The 20,651-nt window shown below is 31.5% G+C and overlaps 2 protein-coding genes, 1 non-coding gene and 1 pseudogene across 3 annotated transcripts in view; 3 read left to right on the top strand and 1 right to left on the bottom strand.

Moving 5' to 3' along the window:
• The window catches only part of LOC21397196 (rust resistance kinase Lr10), a 10,494-nt gene extending 7,755 nt beyond the window's left edge, over positions 1–2,739 (bottom strand). Inside the window, exons 1-2 of the mRNA XM_024167927.1 lie at positions 2,712–2,739; positions 668–1,309 (exon numbers count right to left, since the gene is read on the bottom strand). Of these exons, the coding sequence (XP_024023695.1) occupies positions 668–1,309; positions 2,712–2,739 (670 nt within the window). The remainder of the gene's footprint in view (positions 1–667; positions 1,310–2,711) is intronic.
• A 3,929-nt stretch (positions 2,740–6,668) lies between these two features.
• On the top strand, positions 6,669–6,740 carry TRNAT-GGU. The gene has a single exon. It is a non-coding gene; the product is annotated as a tRNA-Thr (tRNA).
• Positions 6,741–16,628: 9,888 nt separating this feature from the next.
• Positions 16,629–17,313, top strand: LOC112092260. Its single transcript, XM_024167925.1, has 2 exons — positions 16,629–17,118; positions 17,235–17,313. The coding sequence occupies exons 1-2, from the start codon at positions 16,643–16,645 to the stop codon at positions 17,311–17,313; spliced, it is 555 nt and encodes a 184-aa protein (XP_024023693.1). The 5' UTR covers positions 16,629–16,642.
• Positions 17,314–17,513: 200 nt separating this feature from the next.
• LOC21397195 lies at positions 17,514–19,942 on the top strand (annotated as a pseudogene).
• Positions 19,943–20,651: the final 709 nt, after the last annotated feature.

The raw sequence follows: 20,651 nt of genomic DNA, 5'->3' as shown, positions 1-20,651 counted from the left end.
TGCAACAAATAAATAAATTTTAAACATGACGATTTAAATGATTGATTTTAAAAGGGCTTTAAGATGTACTTGAATTTAAGATTTCTCACGAAATCCGTTTTAAAGTCAAAATTAAATGGCCCGATTGAATTGGCTAGTTTTAGAAAGACTTTTAAAGAGCATTTGAAATAAGAGTTCAAATGCTGCTCTGTTTGAAAGATATTTTTAGAACGTTTTATCTTAACTGAAATTAAGAAAAGCTTTAAGAAATTTAGTGATTCACTTATTTGAAATTATTGTTACAAATTATGAAAGTATTCTTTCTTATATTAAAAAAAAAAAAAATGTTCCGCAAATTTTAAGAAACCCCAGTAAGTACAAGTTAAAGTTTAAGTTACAGTGGCGGCCTCATAGGAGGGTCGTCACATTAAGTTGGCCATAAAATGTCAGATTTCATGTCATTGAACATATAAAAATAGAAATAAAACAATAATTTACTTGTATGTGCAGATTACTAATTAATGTTACCTTCTTGTGTTTTGGACATCATCCCAAAGCACTCAGTTTCAATCTCAGCACGCGTCACATTAAGTTGGCCATAAAATGTCAGATTTCATGTCATTGAACATATAAAAATAGAAATAAAACAATAATTTACTTGTATGTGCAGATTACTAATTAATGTTACCTTCTTGTGTTTTGGACATCATCCCAAAGCACTCAGTTTCAATCTCAGCACCCTTTCTCTTCAATAATCCACATCTCTTTCCTTTTGCTTCACAATGTGCACAACTTGGGTTCCGCCATGTCAACTGAAAATTAGAGTCTCGAAATAATTCCGGCGGAAGTGATGACTTGTCGACTATCTTCGTACATGACACGAGCTCTCTCAAATATAAACCGATGTTGGCGGTAGATTCAACAGCCCTGATGCAATAGATAGTACCTTCAAATCCAGTACTGGAAGAGCAGTTGAATAGAATAGAGCCAACTGTGGGAAAATGAGCGGATGAGAATTCAAAAGGAGGACCAATTGAAAGATCGAGGATTTTCAATTTATCTTCCTCAAGCTTGCACTTGTAGTATTTATTATACAAGTGAATTTCCTGAGATTTGTATGATATTTCCTTAACAAGGAATTTCATCCCAGAATTGGCTGGCAGCTCAATTTCAGTTCTGTTGTTTCCATTGCATTGTAGTTCGAACCCGAAGAAGCCACAGTACGATGGCTGGTCGTAGAGCCGGAAAGGGAATCGAATTGGTGGCTCATTTACCCCACACCTTATATCTGGGCAAACATGATCATGATTTTGGCAAGCTCCTTTATGATCTGCAATAATGAAAAGCAAGTAATAAAAAGATAAGATGATCACTTTTACTACAGAAATTATATTAATCATCATTAGCGATTCTCAGCTCTGAGTCTCTAAATTTTACAAGTTCAATTAATCTGCTGTATGAATACAATAATCTTGTAACGAACACTATATATGGTGCAAAATTACCAAACAATTATCAAATGTTCCAGGTCTAGTGCAGAGAAATTTCATTCTTGACTAGGTATGACCACTATTGTTCGGTATCTCGCCGTATCTTCTGACAGAAATGGAGAACACAAAAGATTAGGCATGTTACACGTTTCTTTAGCAAAACAATGTTATTTATCTCCATCAGTCCAAATAGTACTACTAGCTAGGTCCTTATGTTGTGCTTGTTTATATATATATATATATTTTTTTTTTTTTTTATTTTTTAATAAATGGAGAAGGTCACATATCTCATGATTAGGTTGACACTAATCACTAAGCAATTAAACAGTTACCAATATCAAGCTCTCAACTCTAATTACTTAATAACAGGAAAACAAAAGGTTAGAAAAAATAAAAAGTCTAGAATCCAGACACGAATGCTAATAAAACGATTAAAAAAAAAAGTTCACAAAAGGCAAACGAACAGAACAGCTAGAATGAAGAATGCTCTACTCTATGAATAAAAGATTAAGTGAGGCCTAGCTCCTTAAAGTCCTTTATTAAGAAAACCGAATGAAAAAAATCTAACATAGAGAAAAAGAGCGTGATCCAATGTGACGCCCCTCCTATGAGGCCGCCACTGTAACTTAAACTTTAACTTGTACTTACTGGGGTTTCTTAAAATATGCGGAACATTTTTTTTTTTTTTTATATAAGAAGGAATACTTTCATAATTTGTAACAATAATTTCAAATAAGTGAATCACTAAATTTCTTAAAGCTTTTCTTAATTTTAGTTAAGATAAAACCTTTTAGGAATATCTTTCAAATGGAATAGCATTTGAACTCTTGTTTTAAATACTCTTTAAAAGCTTTTCTAAAACTAGTCATTTCAATCGGCCATCTCATTTGACTTTAAAACGGATTTCGTGAGAAATCTTAAATTCAAGTACATCTTAAGGTCCTTCTAAAATTACTCATTTAAATCGTCATGTTTAAAATTCATTTATTTGTTGCATGTACTGTTGCAACGTTCTAAAACTTAAACACTCAAAACTAGGGTTGTTAGTTACAACCTTGGTTTTCTTAACATACATATGTACGTATACTTTTTAAACATACATACTTGAAACTTTTGAATCATATAGACATATACATGATTTTTCTTAAACTTACTGCGGAAAATAACTGCTTGGATAGCCGGACGGAGAATCTAATGAAATTTTGAGTTGCGGAAAGAGCAGAAGATACTTTGTATACATACTCATGAAAGTCTCTGAGTACTCTGACATTCATTCAATAGTAATTCGGTTGAATGGCTAATTGGCTTTTACTTTAACTTAAATTTATATTTATATAAACTTTTAGTTTATATACTTTTACTTATTTATATATTATATATTAATATATTAAAGTTTTAACTTAACTAAAGTACAAAAATAAATTTGAACTTTTCGATAATCTCGAGTCAAGAACGTAATAGGACGTCTTCGATTGGTTCATAGCGACAATCGAAGATGGTAAGATTGAGATCAAATAAAAGGGAAAAATCGAAAAGAAATAAAATAGGAGTATGCGATAGATAATGATCTAGCTTGATTCTATATTTTTATACTTTTGAATTAATGAAATGAAGGGCGACAAAAGAAAGAATAGGTCTTATTATTCTGACATATTATTAACATTCCTTTGATACTTTTGAGACTTCAAGGGCTGTCTCTGCCTATTTTGCTTGTACTTAATGTTTTCCGATTATACTAGAGATCTTTTAGTATAATCATTAGAACTTGGTCTAATTGGATTTATTGGATTTTTTCATCAATGGTGTTGGATCAGAACCCCCTTTTGACTCTGCGCTGGTAATTCTACTATTATTAGTAAACAATAATTGAATAATTCCTTCATAGAGATCGAGGACATAATTCACATGGATATAGTAAGTCTCGCTTGGGCTGCTTTGATGGTAGTCTTTACCTTTTCCCTTTCACTCGTAGTATGGGGAAGAAGTGGACTCTAGAAGTACTACTAATTGAGTTTAGGAATCAAACTGTATCAATTTTTTTTATAGATCGTTCTGCAAAGACTTTTTTTTTTAATTCACTATTTCAATTTAAAAATTGAATTTCAAAAAATTTTCATTTCGAAGTTATATGTATTGGATTCTAGTGGAGTAATGTATTCTATAAATAACATATGAACTCTTTCAATCAAACAAATATTTCAATTATTCCTATGTTCGTATTTCGAAAGTACTCCAAATGGTATGAAATCTTTTCCAATCGAATTCTTCATAAATTTTCTATATCGACAATGAGTAAGAGTAAGAACGAAAGCCTTTTATATACTTTACTTTTTTTTTTACTTTTTATTTGTTATTTTTTTCCGTCTTTCCTCTTCAAAGAGAAAAGAGTTCTGTTATTACATTACGTGGATACACTTTTTTACGGGAAACAACATAGACATAGTGGTTGTACAAGGAGATACTACACATAAGAAAATATTGTCTTGGGCAAGTCACATATTGCGCACTTACCATTTGTTTTATTATTTTAAAAATTTTATTTATGCTGGTCTTTTTTTTTCATTTCATATAATGGTTGAAGGGTTAAAATTGGTGAGGTTTATTAATCCTTTTCGAAATCCGAAGAAGTTCCCATGGAACCTCTGGATACTCTGTCAACTGGTTAATCAATTACTTCTTTGTTGGAATGCTAACAAGAAGATTACTTGATTTTCTTTTATTATACCCATACCTCTTTTTCTTTCATTGATTTGATTCTTTTTTTCAATGGATATCGGAATTCATATTAAAAAAGATAAGAAATCTAGGAATTAGAATCGTAAGAGTAAGAGCTGTCTTTCGATTATTTCAAATTGATTGGAATCAACACAAATCAAATAAATCAAATAGAAATAGATGAAGCAAAGAAATAGGATTGGGACATGACACTATGTACATTCTATATGGAATTTATATCTATATAATGTCAATTGATATATATTAAATTAACCTGTATCGTCATACAGCAAACTTTATACAGTACAATAATAATACTAGTATGGTAGAAAAATCGTTTTCTACCATACTATCTAGTATCTCATAGAATACTGCTGATTCTAGTTCGATGATTTCATTTAAAACGTGAAATTTGAATCCTTTTTATTTTATTTCTTCTCTTCAATCATTGATAAAAACTAAAAAGTCACAAGTTTAATTTAAATTAATCACTTTGACTTACTGTTTTTACGTATATTATAAGTAAAAAAGCAGTAGGAATTAGAATGAACAGTGCAGTAGCAATAAATGCGAGAATATTTACTTCCATAATTTCATCCTTTCGTTTTTCTTTAATTCGCAATAACTCGGGATTTAATCCCATAGAGATAATAAATCTTTTGTCTATAAATTCAATGAGATGAATTACATCGAGATATAATCGAATCGGATCAATATCATGAATAACAATATCTGACAAATTGATTCATCGTCAAGAATTGAATAATATAACATAGGAAGATCTTTTATCCATATCGAATTCCAAAGTCAATTTTGATACAATCAAAAACCCCTTTACTTTAACTTTGATTTATATTTTTCATTCTTTTCCACCCTTTCTTTCTATAAACTAGCGCCCTCCTTGTACAATCATTTGATGAAGTATCATCTAACCGCTTTTACACTTATCATTGGTTCCAAACAAAGCCAAACAATAGAAATTAAAAAAATAAAAAGATAAAAAGAAAAGGGATTCCTGTTGGCAATGAAATTCTACTCTTTGTACTTTCTTTCACAGAACAGAAAAATGGAAGATGAATTGCTGTATTTTTTTATTGGATTTGGATCCATCGGGACTGACGGGGCTCGAACCCGCAGCTTCCGCCTTGACAGGGCGGTGCTCTGACCAATTGAACTACAATCCCAAGGAAATAACATAATAAAATAAGGTGTACAGTATACATATTCTTATGTTTTTATTCAAATACTTTCGATATGGATATGAACTTTAGCAAGAGAGGCAGTGATTACTAATAATCTTGTCGTTATTTCCAAATTAATTGGATAGTCAATCTTTCAATGAAAAAGGTCTTTTTTTTCTTTACTCTTTTCATTAGACTTTACACTTCCAGATCTTGATATGAATATAGATCATTAGCAAGATCAAAACTTGTTGGAAAAAAGAAAAATAAATAGAGTAATAGCGATAGGGATAAAGATATATCAATATCAGAGATTTTGACTGGGATCGAGCATTTCTGGAGAACAACAAATGGCTTATATCATTTCATGGTGGATCGGCGAATTATTGGGCCGAGCTGGATTTGAACCAGCGTAGACATATTGCCAACGAATTTACAGTCCGCCCCCATTAACCGCTCGGGCATCGACCCGGGAAGAATCAATCCAGGCTTAGTGATAATCCACGATCAACTTCCTTTCGTAGTACCCTACCCCCAGGGGAAGTCGAATCCCCGCTGCCTCCTTGAAAGAGAGATGTCCTGAACCGGTAGACGATGGGGGCATACTTGCCCAACCGTCATCATACTATGATCATAGTATGAATAGTTTTTTGAAATTGTCAATATAATGGAATCGTATGACTCAACGCGAAGGATCTTTCTGTCTTTCACGATTATAGAGAATTCTTTGATTATTTATATTCCTGAATCGTTCATTCTAATCGACATTTTATAATTCCATAAATAAATCTATTTTCTTTTTTTCTTTAAATTTAGAATTTAAATAATATTATTAATAATTTCAATAATTATTAATAATGTTAATATTATTTTATTTAATAAATCTTTTTTTTTTTTTCTTTTTTTTCTAAGAATTTGGTTTGGGGGGCAAGCTGAATCGCTTTATTAATGATTCGATGAAATAGTTTGGATCTAGGTTGAATTGGTAGGTACCTGTATCAATCAAATGAATTTCGTTATGATGGCAATTAGAATCTGTCTTGAAACAATTCCTTGCATTGATTGATATTTATGAAATCAAATATCACTAAACCCCCTTTTTTTTTACTTATACTTACAATTTTTTACTTATACTTACAAGTATATCCTATACTCATTATGTAAATCAAATTTATCGTTCCTGAATGAACCACTATACGTTTAAGATATATTATAACGTATACGATGTATTTATATACATATAATATGTATATAGACTAAACACATAGTGATTAGTGGCTTATTCAGGAATTGAATCAAATATGCCCTTTTAACTCAGTGGTAGAGTAACGCCATGGTAAGGCGTAAGTCATCGGTTCAAATCCGATAAGGGGCTTTGTTTTTTTCATAAAACTAGCACGGTAGTATTCATATTTGAAGGGAGAATAGAGATTTTATTAATATTTTTCTTTTTTTTAATAAATAAGTAAGAAACCATATTAATTCATTATACTATTAATTATACTATTTATTATAGTATAGTAATTATAGTTATAAGGTTGAACATTTGCTATTATGTTTATAATAATCATATATTATATTTTAATATTATAATGAATAGTATTAAGTTTATACTGAAAAATAATAAGTTGTCTACTTAAATTTTATGGTTCGAATCTTTAGTATTCTATTATTTATTACCTGTGTCTACTATTTAGGCAGAATACCGTCACCCATTCTTACTAAGAAACTGAAAGAAACGGAAGAAAGGGGGGAAAGTGAGGAAGAAAGAGATGTAGAAAAAACTTCAGAAACGAAGGGGACTAAACAGGAACAAGAGGGATCCACCGAAGAAGATCCTTCTCCTTCCCTTTTTTCGGAAGAAAAGGAGGATCCGGAAAAAATCGATTTTAAAGAGACACGATATAAAAATAAACCCGTTTATGAAACTTATTATCTGGATGTGGATCGGAATCAAGAAAATTCGAAGTTAGAAATATTTAAAGAAAAAAAAGAACTCCTCTGGTTTGAAAAACCTCTTGTGACTATTCTTTTCGACTATAAACGCTGGAATCGTCCATTTCGTTATATCAAAAACGATAAATTTGAAAATGCTGTAAAAAATGAAATGTCACAATATTTTTTTCATACATGTGAAAGCGATGGAAAAAAAAGAATATCTTTTACGTACCCACCCAGTTTGTCAACTTTTTTCGAAATGATACAAAGAAAGATGTCTCTGTTCACAACAGATAAACTTGACTCTGATGAATTATATAATAATTGGAGTTATACTAATGAACAAAAAAGAAAAAACCTAAACAACAAATTTATAAATATAATCAAGGATCTTGACAAAGCTCTAGATAGTAAATTCCTTATTTTGGATGTACTAGAAAAAAGACCTAGATTGTGTCATGATAATACGAAAAAAAAATACTTACCAAAAGTATATGATCCTTTCTTGAATGGGGCATACCGTGGACAAATTAAAAAAAGGTTTTCACTTTCAATCAAAGATAAAGTTTCCATACAAAATTACATAGAAAGAGGTTGGATAAATAAGATCCACGGTCTCTTTCTTATTATTAATTATTTAGAATTTGAAGAAAAAAAACCATTTGATAGAATTGATAAAAGATTATTATCAACAGAAATGAATTTTTTCTTGAACTTAATCAATGAATTTAATGGAAAACCAACATCAAGTTTAAATTTTAAAAAATTTTATTTACTTCCTGAACATAAACAATTACGAATTAATTTAGAAGGACGAGAAAAAAAAATAAGATTTCTATTTGAAAGATTTCTAACGGATCCTAACAATAAAACAATTAGAAAACAAGCTATTGGGATAAAAGAAATCAGAAAAAAAATTCCGCAATGGTCATACAAATTAATCGACGATTTGGAACAAGAGGAGGGAGAAAACGAAGAAGCTTTGGGAACGGATTCTCAGATTCGTTCAAGAAAATGCAAACGTGTATTGATTTTTAATCATGAACTCGAAAATACCAATGGTTATAGTAATTCCCAAGATACTAATAATAATGATGAAAGGGACGACATTGCTTTGATACGTTATTCGCAACAATCGGATTTTCGTCGAGACATAATCAAAGGCTCAATGCGCGCTCAAAGGCGTAAAACAGTTATTTGGAAAACCTTTCAAGCAAACGTACACTCCCTTCCTTTTTTGGACAGAATCGACAAAGATGTTTATTTTTCTTTTGATATGTTGAGGCCGATAAAAAAAAAATTTCAACATTGGCTATGGAAAAAGCCAGAATTCAAAATTTCAGACTATAGAGAGAAAAAATCAAAAGATAAAAAAAAAGAAAAAGAAAAAAGAAGGGAGAATGCACGTATAGAAATAGCGGAAACCTGGGATAGCATTGTAGTTGCTCAAGTAATAAGAGGTTTTGTATTAGTAATCCAATCAATTCTGAGAAAATATATTATATTACCCTCATTGATAATAGTTAAAAATATTGGTCGTATACTATTATTTCAATTTCCTGAATGGTCGGAGGATGTAAAGGATTGGAAAAGAGAAGTGCATGTTAACTGCACTTATAATGGTGTTCAATTAGCAGAAAAAGAATTTCCGAAAAACTGGTTAATAGACGGTATTCAGATAAAGATCCTATTTCCTTTTCGTCTGAAACCTTGGCACAAATCTAAGCTTAAGCTACGAAACAATTATAAGGATCCAATGAAAAAGAAAGAACAACAAAATGATTTTTGTTTTTTAACAGTTTGGGGAATGGAAACTGAACTTCCTTTTGGTTCGCCCAGAAAACAACTTTCATTTTTTGAACCTATTTTTAAAGAACTCAAAAAAAGACTTATAAAATTAAAAAAGAAATGTTTTAGAATTCTAATAATTTTAAAAGAAAGAACAAAATTATTTCTAAATGTCTCAAAAGAAAGAAAAAAATGGGTTATTAAAAATATTGTATTTCTAAAAAAAATAATAAAAGAACTTTCAAAAATGAACCCAATTCTATTAGTTGGATTAAGAGAAATAGAACTATATGAATTGAGTGAAAGCAAAAAAGAAAAAAATTTGATAATCGATAACGAGCTAATTCATGAACCGTCCATTAACATTCAATCTACAAATTGGACAACTTTTTCATTAACAAAAAAAAAAATACAAGATCTAACTAATAGAACAAACACAACCATAAATCAAATACAAAAAATTTCAAAAGACAACAAAAAAGGATTTATAAGTCCACATATAAATATTAGTTCTAACAAAATGAGTTATAATGATAAAAGATTGGAATCACCAAAAAATATTTTGCAGCTATTAAAAAGAAGAAATGTTCGACTAATCCGTAAATCAAATTATTTTATAAAATTTTTCATTGAAAGAATATATAGAAATATCTTTTTATTTATCATTAATATTCCTAGAATAAATGCACAACTTTTTTTTTATTTTTTTGAATCATTAAAAAAAATTGTTAATAAAACCAGTTCCTATAATAACTATATTTACAATAATGAAAGAAATCAAGAAAAAATTGATAAAACAAATCAAAAGATAACGCAGTTTATTTCGACTATAAAAGAGTCACTTTCTAATATTAATAATAAGAACTTGGAAACTTTTTGTAATTTATCTTATTTGTCACAAGCATATGTCTTTTACAAATTATCACAAAGCCGGGGTTTTAACTTTTTTAATTTATATAAGTTAAGATTAAGATCTGTCTTTCAATATAATGGAGCTTTTCTTTTTCTTAAGAATGAAATAAAGGATTATTTTCTTGGAACACAAAAAATATTTCATTCCGAATTAAGACATAAGAACATCCCCAATTATGAAATAAATCAATGGAAAAATTGCTTAAGGGGTTATTATCAAAATAATTTATCTCAGTCTAGATTAGTACCACAAAAAGGTATAAATATAGTAAATCAACACTCTATAGCTCAAAATAACCATTTAAACAAATATGATTCATATGAAAAAAAGCCATTAATTAACTCCGAAAAAAAAAATGTTAAAAAAAAATATAGATATGATCTTTTATCATATAATTTTATTAATTATGAAGATAAGAAAAACTCATCTATTTATGGATTACCATTACAAGTAAATAATAACCAAGAGATTTTTTATAATTATACCGAACATAAACGAAAATTATTTAATATGCTGGTAGGTATCCCTATCAATAATTATCTAGTAGAAGATAATATTATAGATATAAAGAACAATCCGGATAGAAAAAATTTCGATTGGATAATTCTCAATTTTTGTCTTAGAAAGAAAATGGATATTAGGGCCTGGATCAATATGGATACTGACGCCAACAGTAATAAATATACTAAACCTAGGGCTAATAATTATCAAATAATTGAGAAAATCGACAAGAAAGATCTTTTTTATCCCACGATTCATCAAAATCAAGAAATGAATCCATCAAAAAAAAAACTTTTTGATTGGATGAGAATGAATGAAGAAATACTAAGTTGTCCCATATCGAATCTCGAACTTTGGTTTTTCCCAGAATTTTTGATACTTTATACTTCGTATAAGATTAAACCATGGTACATACCAATCAAATTTCTCCTTTTAAATCTTAATGTAAATGAAAATGCCAGTGGAAATAAAAATAAAAAAACGACTGGAAAGAAAAAAAGAGATATCTTTATATCAATATTTTCAAATGAAAAAAAATATCTTGAATTAGAAAAACAAAATCAAGTAGAAAAAGAATGCGGAATCAAAACAGATTTTGAATCAACTCTCTCAAATCAAGAAAAAGATATTGAAGAAAATTATGCGGTATCAAAGATGAAAAAAAATAAAAAACAATCCAGGACCAACATGGAAGCGGAGTTTGATTTCTTACTAAAAAGGTATTTGCTTTTTCAATTGAGATGGGACGATTCTTTAAATAAAAAAATGATCGATAACATCAAAGTATATTGTTCCCTGCTTAGACCGATAAACCTAAGAGAAATTACTATAGCCTCTATTCAAAGGGGAGAAATAAATCTGGATCTTCTAATGATTCAGAAAAATTTCATTCTTACAGAATTGATTAAAAAGGGAATATTACTTATTGAACCAGTTCGTCTGTCTAGAAAAAATGAAGGACAATTTATTATGTATCAAACTATAGGTATTTCGTTGGTTCATAAAAGTAAACACACAATTAATCAAAGGTATCGAGAAAAGGGCCATGTTGATACGAAGAATTTTGATGAATTCATTTCAAAACATCAAAAGATGACTGAAAATCGAGACAAAAATCATTATGATTTGTTTGTTCCTGAAACTATTTTATCCCCTAGACATCGTAGAGAATTGAGAATTCTAATTTGTTTCAATTCTAGGAATAGAAATGGTATACCTAGCAATGCATTTTTTTGTAATGAAAATAAGGTAAAGAGTCCGGTTTTGAATAAAAGCAAAATAAATCAAAATAATATAATTAGATTAAAGTTCTTTCTTTGGCCTAATTATCGATTAGAAGATTTCGCTTGTATGAATCGCTATTGGTTTGATACCAATAATGGCAGTCGTTTCAGTATGGTAAGGATACATATGTATCCGCAATTTAAAAATGAACTTAAGCGTGTACTGAAAAAAAGTGAAATACGGATTGATTTTATTTCCCGTACTATATTGCATATATGAAGACAAATAGATGCACACCTATATTGTTTTCTATTCCATTATGATACACGATACTAATTTAATGACATATCAATATCTAGAAATAATGCAAAAATCTTCTTAGTTTATTTTTAAATTTTAGATATAATTTTTTATCTTTTGTGAGTGCAGACAACTATCTTTTTGTTTACCTATTCGAATACAATTTTCAAATTGGAAATTATTCACAAAATTAAGATTATTCACAAAATTAAGATTATTGTATTGTGTATGCCAAATAAAAAAAAAAAAATGAATAACATTATTATTATTGATCAATAAAAAAATCTAGCAAAGCAATAAGGGCCGGTGGGGGGGAAGATTTCATTTTATGATAAAAAAGTCATTCATCTCGGTTATTTCACACGAAGAAAAAGAAAAAAACAGGGGGTCTGTTACATTTCAAATACTAAGCCTCACTAATAGGATACGAAAACTTTCTTCACATTTGGAATTGCACAGAAAAGACTATTTATCTCAGAGAGGCCTCCGTAAAATTTTGGGAAAACGCCAAAGGATGCTGTCTTATTTGTCAAAGAACAATAGAATACGTTATAAAGAATTAATTAATCAGTTAGATATTCGGGAATCAAAAATGCGTTAATTTGAATTTGAGGAAGCGTTTTGAATTATTGAATTATTTGATTTATTAGATCTTGATTTTTTTTTATTTTAATGAACTTATTTTCGCTTTTCAGTAATTCATGAAAGAATCAATCGAGGAAAAAGAAAAACCTATGAATATACCAGCTCCAAGAAAAGACCTCATGATAGTAAATATGGGTCCCCACCACCCATCAATGCATGGTGTTCTTCGACTCATCGTTACTCTCGATGGTGAAGATGTTATTGACTGTGAACCAATATTAGGCTATTTACACCGAGGAATGGAAAAAATTGCGGAAAACCGAACAATTATACAATATCTGCCTTATGTAACGCGTTGGGATTATTTAGCTACTATGTTCACAGAAGCAATAACCATAAATGGACCGGAGTTGTTGGGAAATATCCAAGTGCCTAAAAGAGCCAGCTATATCAGAGCAATTATGTTGGAGTTGAGCCGTATAGCTTCTCATCTCGGCCTCTAAAGGCCCCGTTTGGCTGAAAGCCGTAGCTGTTGTTTTTCTTGAAACTGTTTTAGTCAAAAACTGTGCCGTTTCGGGAATCTGTGTTTTAGTACCTCTTAGGGTCGGATTTTGAAAATCTTTTCTTCATCAAATTTCTTCATCTCGTCGAAATATAAAATTGTCACTTTTGTGAAAAATCGAGATTCAGCTTCTAAGGGTCCCGTTTGGCTGAACCAGTGGCTGCCAGTTTTTTTTTCGAAACTGTGTTGGACAGCTTGTCCGTTTTTGCCAAATGGCTTCAAACTTGGTTTTAGAGTTAAAATTAGGTTTTGTCATAGTAACCGAAAATGTTCAAAACATCCAGGGCTATAAGTTCAAGCTTTAAAACATTGAAAAATCTCGCTCTATGGTCCTCATTTTCGCGGTCAAAGTCACCGGAAAATTTTTCCTCTAATTTGAAAATAAGCAACTTAGATTAAGCATAAACATACCACATCAAACTAACCTCAAAACTCACAAAACCAACATAAAACTCACACACCCTTATTACAATCTTATCTCTTCAAGAACCACAAATTTACATCCATAAATCCAAGCTTAAAGTTGGCTAGAAATTAATGGAGGGGAGTTTAAGAACTTACCCTTGAAGAATTCTCTCTTTCTCTTGAAAAACCCTTGAACTCCTCTAGGATTGTTAATGGCTTGAAACTATAAGAGTATAAGGAAATTTGAGAAGAATATTTCTCTATTTCAAACTTTCCCAAAACATGAAAAAGAGAGGATTTAGAGTTTCTTTACCCTTAGAGGAATGCTTGACTAGTCTCCTCCTAGAATCCCTTAATCTCCTTCTTCTTCTTCTATGGTGTGCTAGTGGCTCAAGATTTGGAGAGTGGGAGAAAATATTTGAGAGGAAATGGAGAGTGTGTGGCCGGATTTTTGAGTGGGGAAAAAGCTAGGAGAAAAAAAATGAAGCTTATCCTATGTTGGTTCCTTTTATAGGCAACTTGGAAACTATTTTTTTTAACACCAATTCCACTCCATCATTCAACCAAATTTTTGGTTAAAGTCCCCCTTTCTTGGCCAGTTTTGGAAGGAGAAAAGGAGATGCAAATTTGCCATTAATTCCCTTTCAACCACTACAATCACATCACCTTAACATGTCATCCACTTGCACACTCAACTAGCTAATTTTGGCTCTATTTTTTTTTTTGCATGGCCGGTGGTGTGCTTCAAGAAGGAAGTGTGGTAAGCATTTATGTCCAATAGTTGATTTGACACAATCCTATCACACCTTACCATGTAATCCCCTAGCACACTCAACTACCCAATTTTGGCTCTATTTTTTTCTATGCATGGCCGGCCAAAGTGGAGAAGGAGAGAGAGAAAAATAAATCCTACCCCTTGTACTTTAGTCCACTCTCTTAAGTTACCTTTGAATCAGGTAAAAATCATACTGACTGTAAAGGGTACTTAGCTGACAGGAAATTCTTGTTTCTGACAGTTCTCTTTTTTTTCTACTACTTATTTACAGTTCAACTTTTAAATCCTCGTCTGCTTTAATATCACGTTAAATTCTTACTCGCGTAATATCTTAAACTGTTTCAAGTCTTGAAATTAATTCTAGACTGAATAAATTCTAAATTTAACTTTTCTGCATTATATCCCGGGAGTGACATTATTTCTGACGGTGTCAACTCCTTAGCTCACATTGTACCCTTCTACTATCGGTATCTATCTTGTGACTTTAACCTAGCTGTCTGGCAATTAAGGATTTTCTCTTCTTTAAAAATGTCAGTGCGTTTTTTTTTACGCTGCTAACATCATGCTGTGTTTGGAGATTCTTGAAATTAAGATTCTCAAACTATACTTGTACTGAAAATTATTCCGCCTTAAAGTACGGCAAGAATTTATCGATCGAATTTACTTGATCGAAAACATGAACTTAACATGAAATCTGCTACAGAATTTAGGAATACATATATTGATTCCATAAATCCTTCAGTCACATAATATTTTATAGGAAAATCCTTGGCTTAAATAAATAAATTGTATTATTTAAAGTCTGGAATTTTCTCAGTCATTACATCCAATTCGTATACTTATTTATGCAACTTGAAACCTTTCCCACTTTGTACATGAAGAGAATATCACATCCTTTCTTAACTTATCATGTGAAATAAATGGAGTTAGTGGTTTCAGGATCTTGAGATTAAATTGAAAGATTTGTGCAAACTTTGGATCACCTACAGTGGAAAGAAAGATGACTATGCTCTTTGTGCTCCAAGTGCGAGGGGTTTCGAGATGCGTGAATATTAAACCGGATCGATCGGCTGATCATGTCTCACTCCTGCCTTTTCTATAGGTTTATTCCTTTTCTATCTTTTTTGTTGTTAAGTATTGGGTCGGTTTCTGAACTTTGTTTTTTATTTTGTTTCGTTTTTCTTTTTAATTAAATTTGAGTGGAGGGATAATAATTAAGCAAAACCATGTGCTTAGGGTTTTTAGTTTTCCTAATTAGTAAAAGGTGGAAACTAGGTAATTAGTGCGGAGAAAAATCATTTCAATTTGACTAACTCCTGTTGTATGTTTCACGGGTATAACAGTGGAATTGTGATCTGTATTTGATATGAAAATGAAGCAAGTAATATCAAAAGTTAAGACCAATGGTTTCTTCTACAGGAAAATTCAAGCCGCCAATATGGACTTATTGTGACTGAAGATGAATGCACTCTTGGACTCAAATCACATGTCTAATTTCAGTGTCTTAAATGGTGTTTAACCAACTACATCATGCCGTATCATTGAAAAGATTTGAAATGATTTTGATTAACTTTTTTATGCTTTAATATTTGAGTCCATTTAATAACGTGTCATGTGGTGATTGGTTAGACACCAATTGAGACATCAAAAACTGGACAGATAATTTGAATCCTGCACTCTTAACTTAATTTCTTGGTGCATCAAAAATGCTGCCATGATTATGTCAAAAAAGGAGAGCACACATTAAGATAAACCAATTGATTTACGAGGAACGTATGATACTATATCAATTGTCTTTGATTGGTAAAGTATTTTATCGAAAGGAGAAAAACCGTGGAAAGTATGAGACATGAAATCATGCATTGGCAAAAATATAGAGATTCAGGGTAATTGAAGATTAATTTCATTAGACACAATCTTTTGGTCTTCACTTTGACTCTGAGTTAGAGAGAGACGGAATTTGAGGATCCGAACCGATAGCTATTAATCCAGGGATTATACAACTCCAACAACGAAAATCCCATTTGATCCCTAGCTATAAATTAACAGAAAGGCCTCTTGCACATCCCAATTAGATTGACACCCATGTTAAGAACTTGATTTATACTAATGGCCCGTTTGAAAGGTATACTCAAACCATAATTTTTTTGTAGCAGAATCAATTATTTGAGTTTGAGTATAGATTCCTGTAATTGATATAACTTCAATAGCTCGATAGATATTTTGATATATATTACAAATTACTATAGTGCTGAGTACCCTCCCTCATTCTCTCTCCAACCAAAAATGAAGAGTGGAAGACTGCCCTTCACACCATCTCTTCTGCTTACGGTGATCATGATGATGGTCATGTTCCATGACACTAGCTATGCAAAGCAGAGTGTCGATCTCTGTTCTTCTTCATGCGGCGATATCCATAATATCACCTCTCCTTTCCGACTAACAAGTGATCCGTTGAGCTGTGGCGATGTAAGGTACAACCTTTCTTGCGAGAACAACCTTACACTAGTCATACGCTTGCCTGTTGAGTCAATAGATGCTGGACAAGGTCATGTCATGTCTAAAAAAGGCTTCCCAGAATACCAAATATACAACGTAAAGGCCATAAATTACAACAACTACACAATTCGACTCGTCGATCCCAATATTACGAAAAATAACAATTCCTCCTCCATCCCCAAAAATACCTTCTACGAGGGGCAACTTTATAGTTTGCCCGGTACTAATCCTCCGTACGAAACTGTTATGAGGTCGGGCTTATTGTATTCCTTTTCATACAAAGTATTTGGAGATATAAGATTCAAAAGTACACAACAACTTTTGGAAACCGTAGTATTCTTGAACTGTGAAAATCCAGTGTTGAATTCTTATTACATAGACGCGGCTCCTTCATTCTCCAATATGCCGTTCCGATCAAGAAGGAAGTACTACTCATATTACTTGGTATTGGACAATAATATCGGTGGCTTAAATTCATCTCAACTTGAGAAGCATTGCTGGATAGAACAAGTGGCTTCCATGAGGAAAGAAAAGATTGATGTTAAGAAGACTTCCGACGACATCCATGCCGCGCTAGTTGATGGATTCGAGCTTTCGTGGTTGCAAAGTTTCTGTAAAAGTAGTTTTGGTACTTGCTACGTTGATGATGAAGAGCCCAGCAGGGTTTCTTGTATTTCTCGCTGCGTATTTCTAGATTATGGAGAGTATAAGGGTGGATGTGGTAAGCATTATTAGCCTAAAATTTAACTACGTAGCTATGATAGTTGATCTCTCTTTCATTTAAAAAATGTCAATTCTTCTTTTCCACTTATTTTTCACAATTAAAGTTCCTATATTCTGAATTTCAGCTGTATGACATTGTAATTTTTTTTTTTTTTTTTTTTTTTTGGGATGATGCAGGCGTCTTCTATGAAATTTTAGGCCACCTTCAATGTAAGGATCATCTTTATCGATTATTCTTTTCCTTTTTAATTATATTTGTTAAGATTGTTTATTCTGACAAGTTAAGAAATTTTTAGCTAGCCAATTTTCAAGACTCTTGCCATACATTCTGGGTTCCTTCATGCTAATGTTGTCTCGTGCAATTTTACATTACAGTTCTTTGTGTTTTTAGTTATTTATTCCCACCTTTTGGGTTTCTCTTGTTTCCTTGCAGTTTTGTTATACACCTTGGGAGGATACAAATATTACATTGGTAAGATATTTATTCAACGAACTCAATCTATTAAATTTCTTTTTTAAGAAATAAGAAAAGATAAGACAAGAGATCAACAAAGTTTCCCAGTTTATTTATTTTTTAAAAAAGTGAGATCAACAAAAAAATCTTGCAGAGTACGTTCTAGGAAAGATAATTAAAGTCGAGTATGATATCCGTGATCATAGCAAGCCCTCTTTTTCTTTTTTTCTTTTTTTTGCTAGAAATTATTTCAAGACCTTTAAATACAATTTTTTTTTTATTTTGTCGTTTGTCTTTCTTTATTTTTCTCATGTTTTTAGTTTTGTAAGATTCTATTTTGTTTTTTAATTATAAAGTTATTGCTGATTGAAAAAAAGGGCATCATGATATTGGACTGATGGACTTGCTAGAGGATAGGTTTTAAGAGGGACGTGACAACCTAGTTGAGATGTCTTGGCGAACCTAGATACCAATTGTATATTCTCCTTATTTATCAAGAAAAAAAGGGCATCATGGAAAGAAGCCATTATGTTTTAGGTTCCAGTTACAAATCAATTCCTATGACGAACTATTATTAACATTCTTGATAAAAAGCAAAGAAAAACTAATTCCTGCTTAAAAAGAAGGACCTTTTATTGTGTGTGTATAATATATATAAGATCAATTGATATGATGGTATCTACATATTCCAAGTTTTAGGTGCTTAGGTATTATTAATGTGAACGTTACAATTATTTAATATTTTTTCTATCATATAATTGCTGGTATCTCTTAATTTGCCAGTTGGACTCTTAGCACCAAGAACAGCATTGGGCGTTTCTTTTGTGATTGCCCTTTTCATCTATAAATGGCGAAGGCGACATTTATCAATGTATGACGGGATCGAAGAATTTCTTCAAAGTCATAACAATCTCATGCCCATAAGATATTCATATCAGGACATTAAGAAGATGACTAAAGGCTTCAAGGACAAATTGGGTGAAGGAGGGTTCGGATCTGTATATAAAGGAAAGCTTTCTAGTGGCGGATTTGTGGCAATCAAAATGTTGGGTAAATCAACTTTTAATGGGCAAGATTTCATCAATGAAGTTGCTACCATTGGAAGGATTCACCATGTTAATGTGGTGCGGTTAATCGGTTTTTGTGTCGAGGGCTCAAAGCGTGCACTTATATACGACTTCATGCCTTATGGATCTCTAGAGAAGTACATTTTTTTCGGAGAAGAGAAAAGAGATTCCTTAAGTTGTAAAAAAATATTCGAGATCTCACTCGGAGTGGCTCGAGGAATTGAGTATCTTCATTGAGGATGTGACATGCAAATTCTACATTTTGATATTAAACCTCATAACATTCTCTTGGACCATCTATTCATTCCGAAAGTTTCCGATTCTGGACTAGCAAGACTTTGCCCATTGGATAATAGTGCAGTATCCTTAACTGCGGCAAGAGGGACTATCGGGTACGTTGCTCCGGAATTGTTTTACAAAAATATTGGAAGAGTCTCTTACAAAGCTGATGTCTACAGTTTCGGAATGTTGTTGATGGAAATGGCAAACAGAAGGAAGAATTTAAATGCAACGACCGAAAATTCAAGCCAAATTTATTTTCCTTCATGGATATATGACCAATTTAGCAAAGGAAATGATATAAAATTTGAAGGTGCCACAAAACAGGAAGAGGAGACAATAAAAAAGATGATGCTAGTAGCATTATGGTGTATACAGTTAAAGCCGTGTCAACGCCCATCAATGAGTAAAGTCATAGAAATGCTCGAAGGCAAAGTTGAAGGCATACAAATGCCTCCAAAGCTTTATTTATATCCACAAGAGCGCCAGAATGATGAGGAGATATCAAAGATAACATGCTCATCATCATCACTATCTGACGAGATCGAGTCCTCTGAAGTGTGACGACCCTCCTATGAGGCCGCCACCGTAACTTAGTTTTTAACTTGTACTTACTAGCATTTCTTAAAATTTGCGGAACATTTTTTTTTTTTAAACATAAGAATGAATACTTTCATAATTCGTAACAATAATTTCAAAAGAATAAATCACTGAATTTCTTAAAACTTTTCTTAATTTCAATTAAGATAAAACCTTCTAGAAATATTTTTCAAATGGAGTTGTGTTTGAACTCTTGTTTCAAATACTCTTTAAAAGCCTTTCTAAAACTAGCCAATTCAATTGGGCCATTTAATTTGACTTTAAAACGGATTTCGTGAGAAATCTTAAATTCAAGTACATCTTAAAGTCCTTTTAAAATCAATCATTTAAATCGTCATGTTTAAAATTTGTTTATTTGTTGCATGCACTGTTGCAACGTTCTAAAACTTAAATACTCAAAACTAGGGTTGTTAGCTACGACCTCGATTTTCTTAACATACATATGTACATATACTTTTTAAACATACATACTTGAAACCTTTGAATCATATAGACATATACATGACTTTTCTTAAACTTACTGCGGAAGATAACTGTGTGAGCGGTATCCATTCCCATCTCCACCATTCGTCTGCCGCTTGCCATTGCCCTTCAAGAATTGCTGATAGGTTTCTTACCTACAGCATGAACATATATGATTGAGCTTTCGCTTAGCAAGTAGGAACTATATCTC

This window comes from Morus notabilis, unplaced genomic scaffold (genome assembly GCF_000414095.1).
Source record: "Morus notabilis unplaced genomic scaffold, ASM41409v2 Scaffold148, whole genome shotgun sequence".
Lineage (NCBI taxonomy): Eukaryota > Viridiplantae > Streptophyta > Magnoliopsida > Rosales > Moraceae > Morus > Morus notabilis.
The sequence above is the reverse complement of the archived record's forward strand: the minus strand, read 5'-3'. Positions and strand labels throughout refer to the sequence as shown.

What these genes read in the sequence shown, in the direction of transcription:
- LOC112092260 (XM_024167925.1), top strand. Translation starts at nt 16,643, where the DNA reads ATGAAGAGTGGAAGACTGCCCTTCACACCATCTCTTCTGCTTACGGTG. An exon ending in GTTATGAGGTCGGGCTTATT is followed by an intron (nt 17,119 to 17,234) that starts GTATTCCTTTTC and finishes CTTATTACATAG; the next exon opens with ACGCGGCTCCTTCATTCTCC.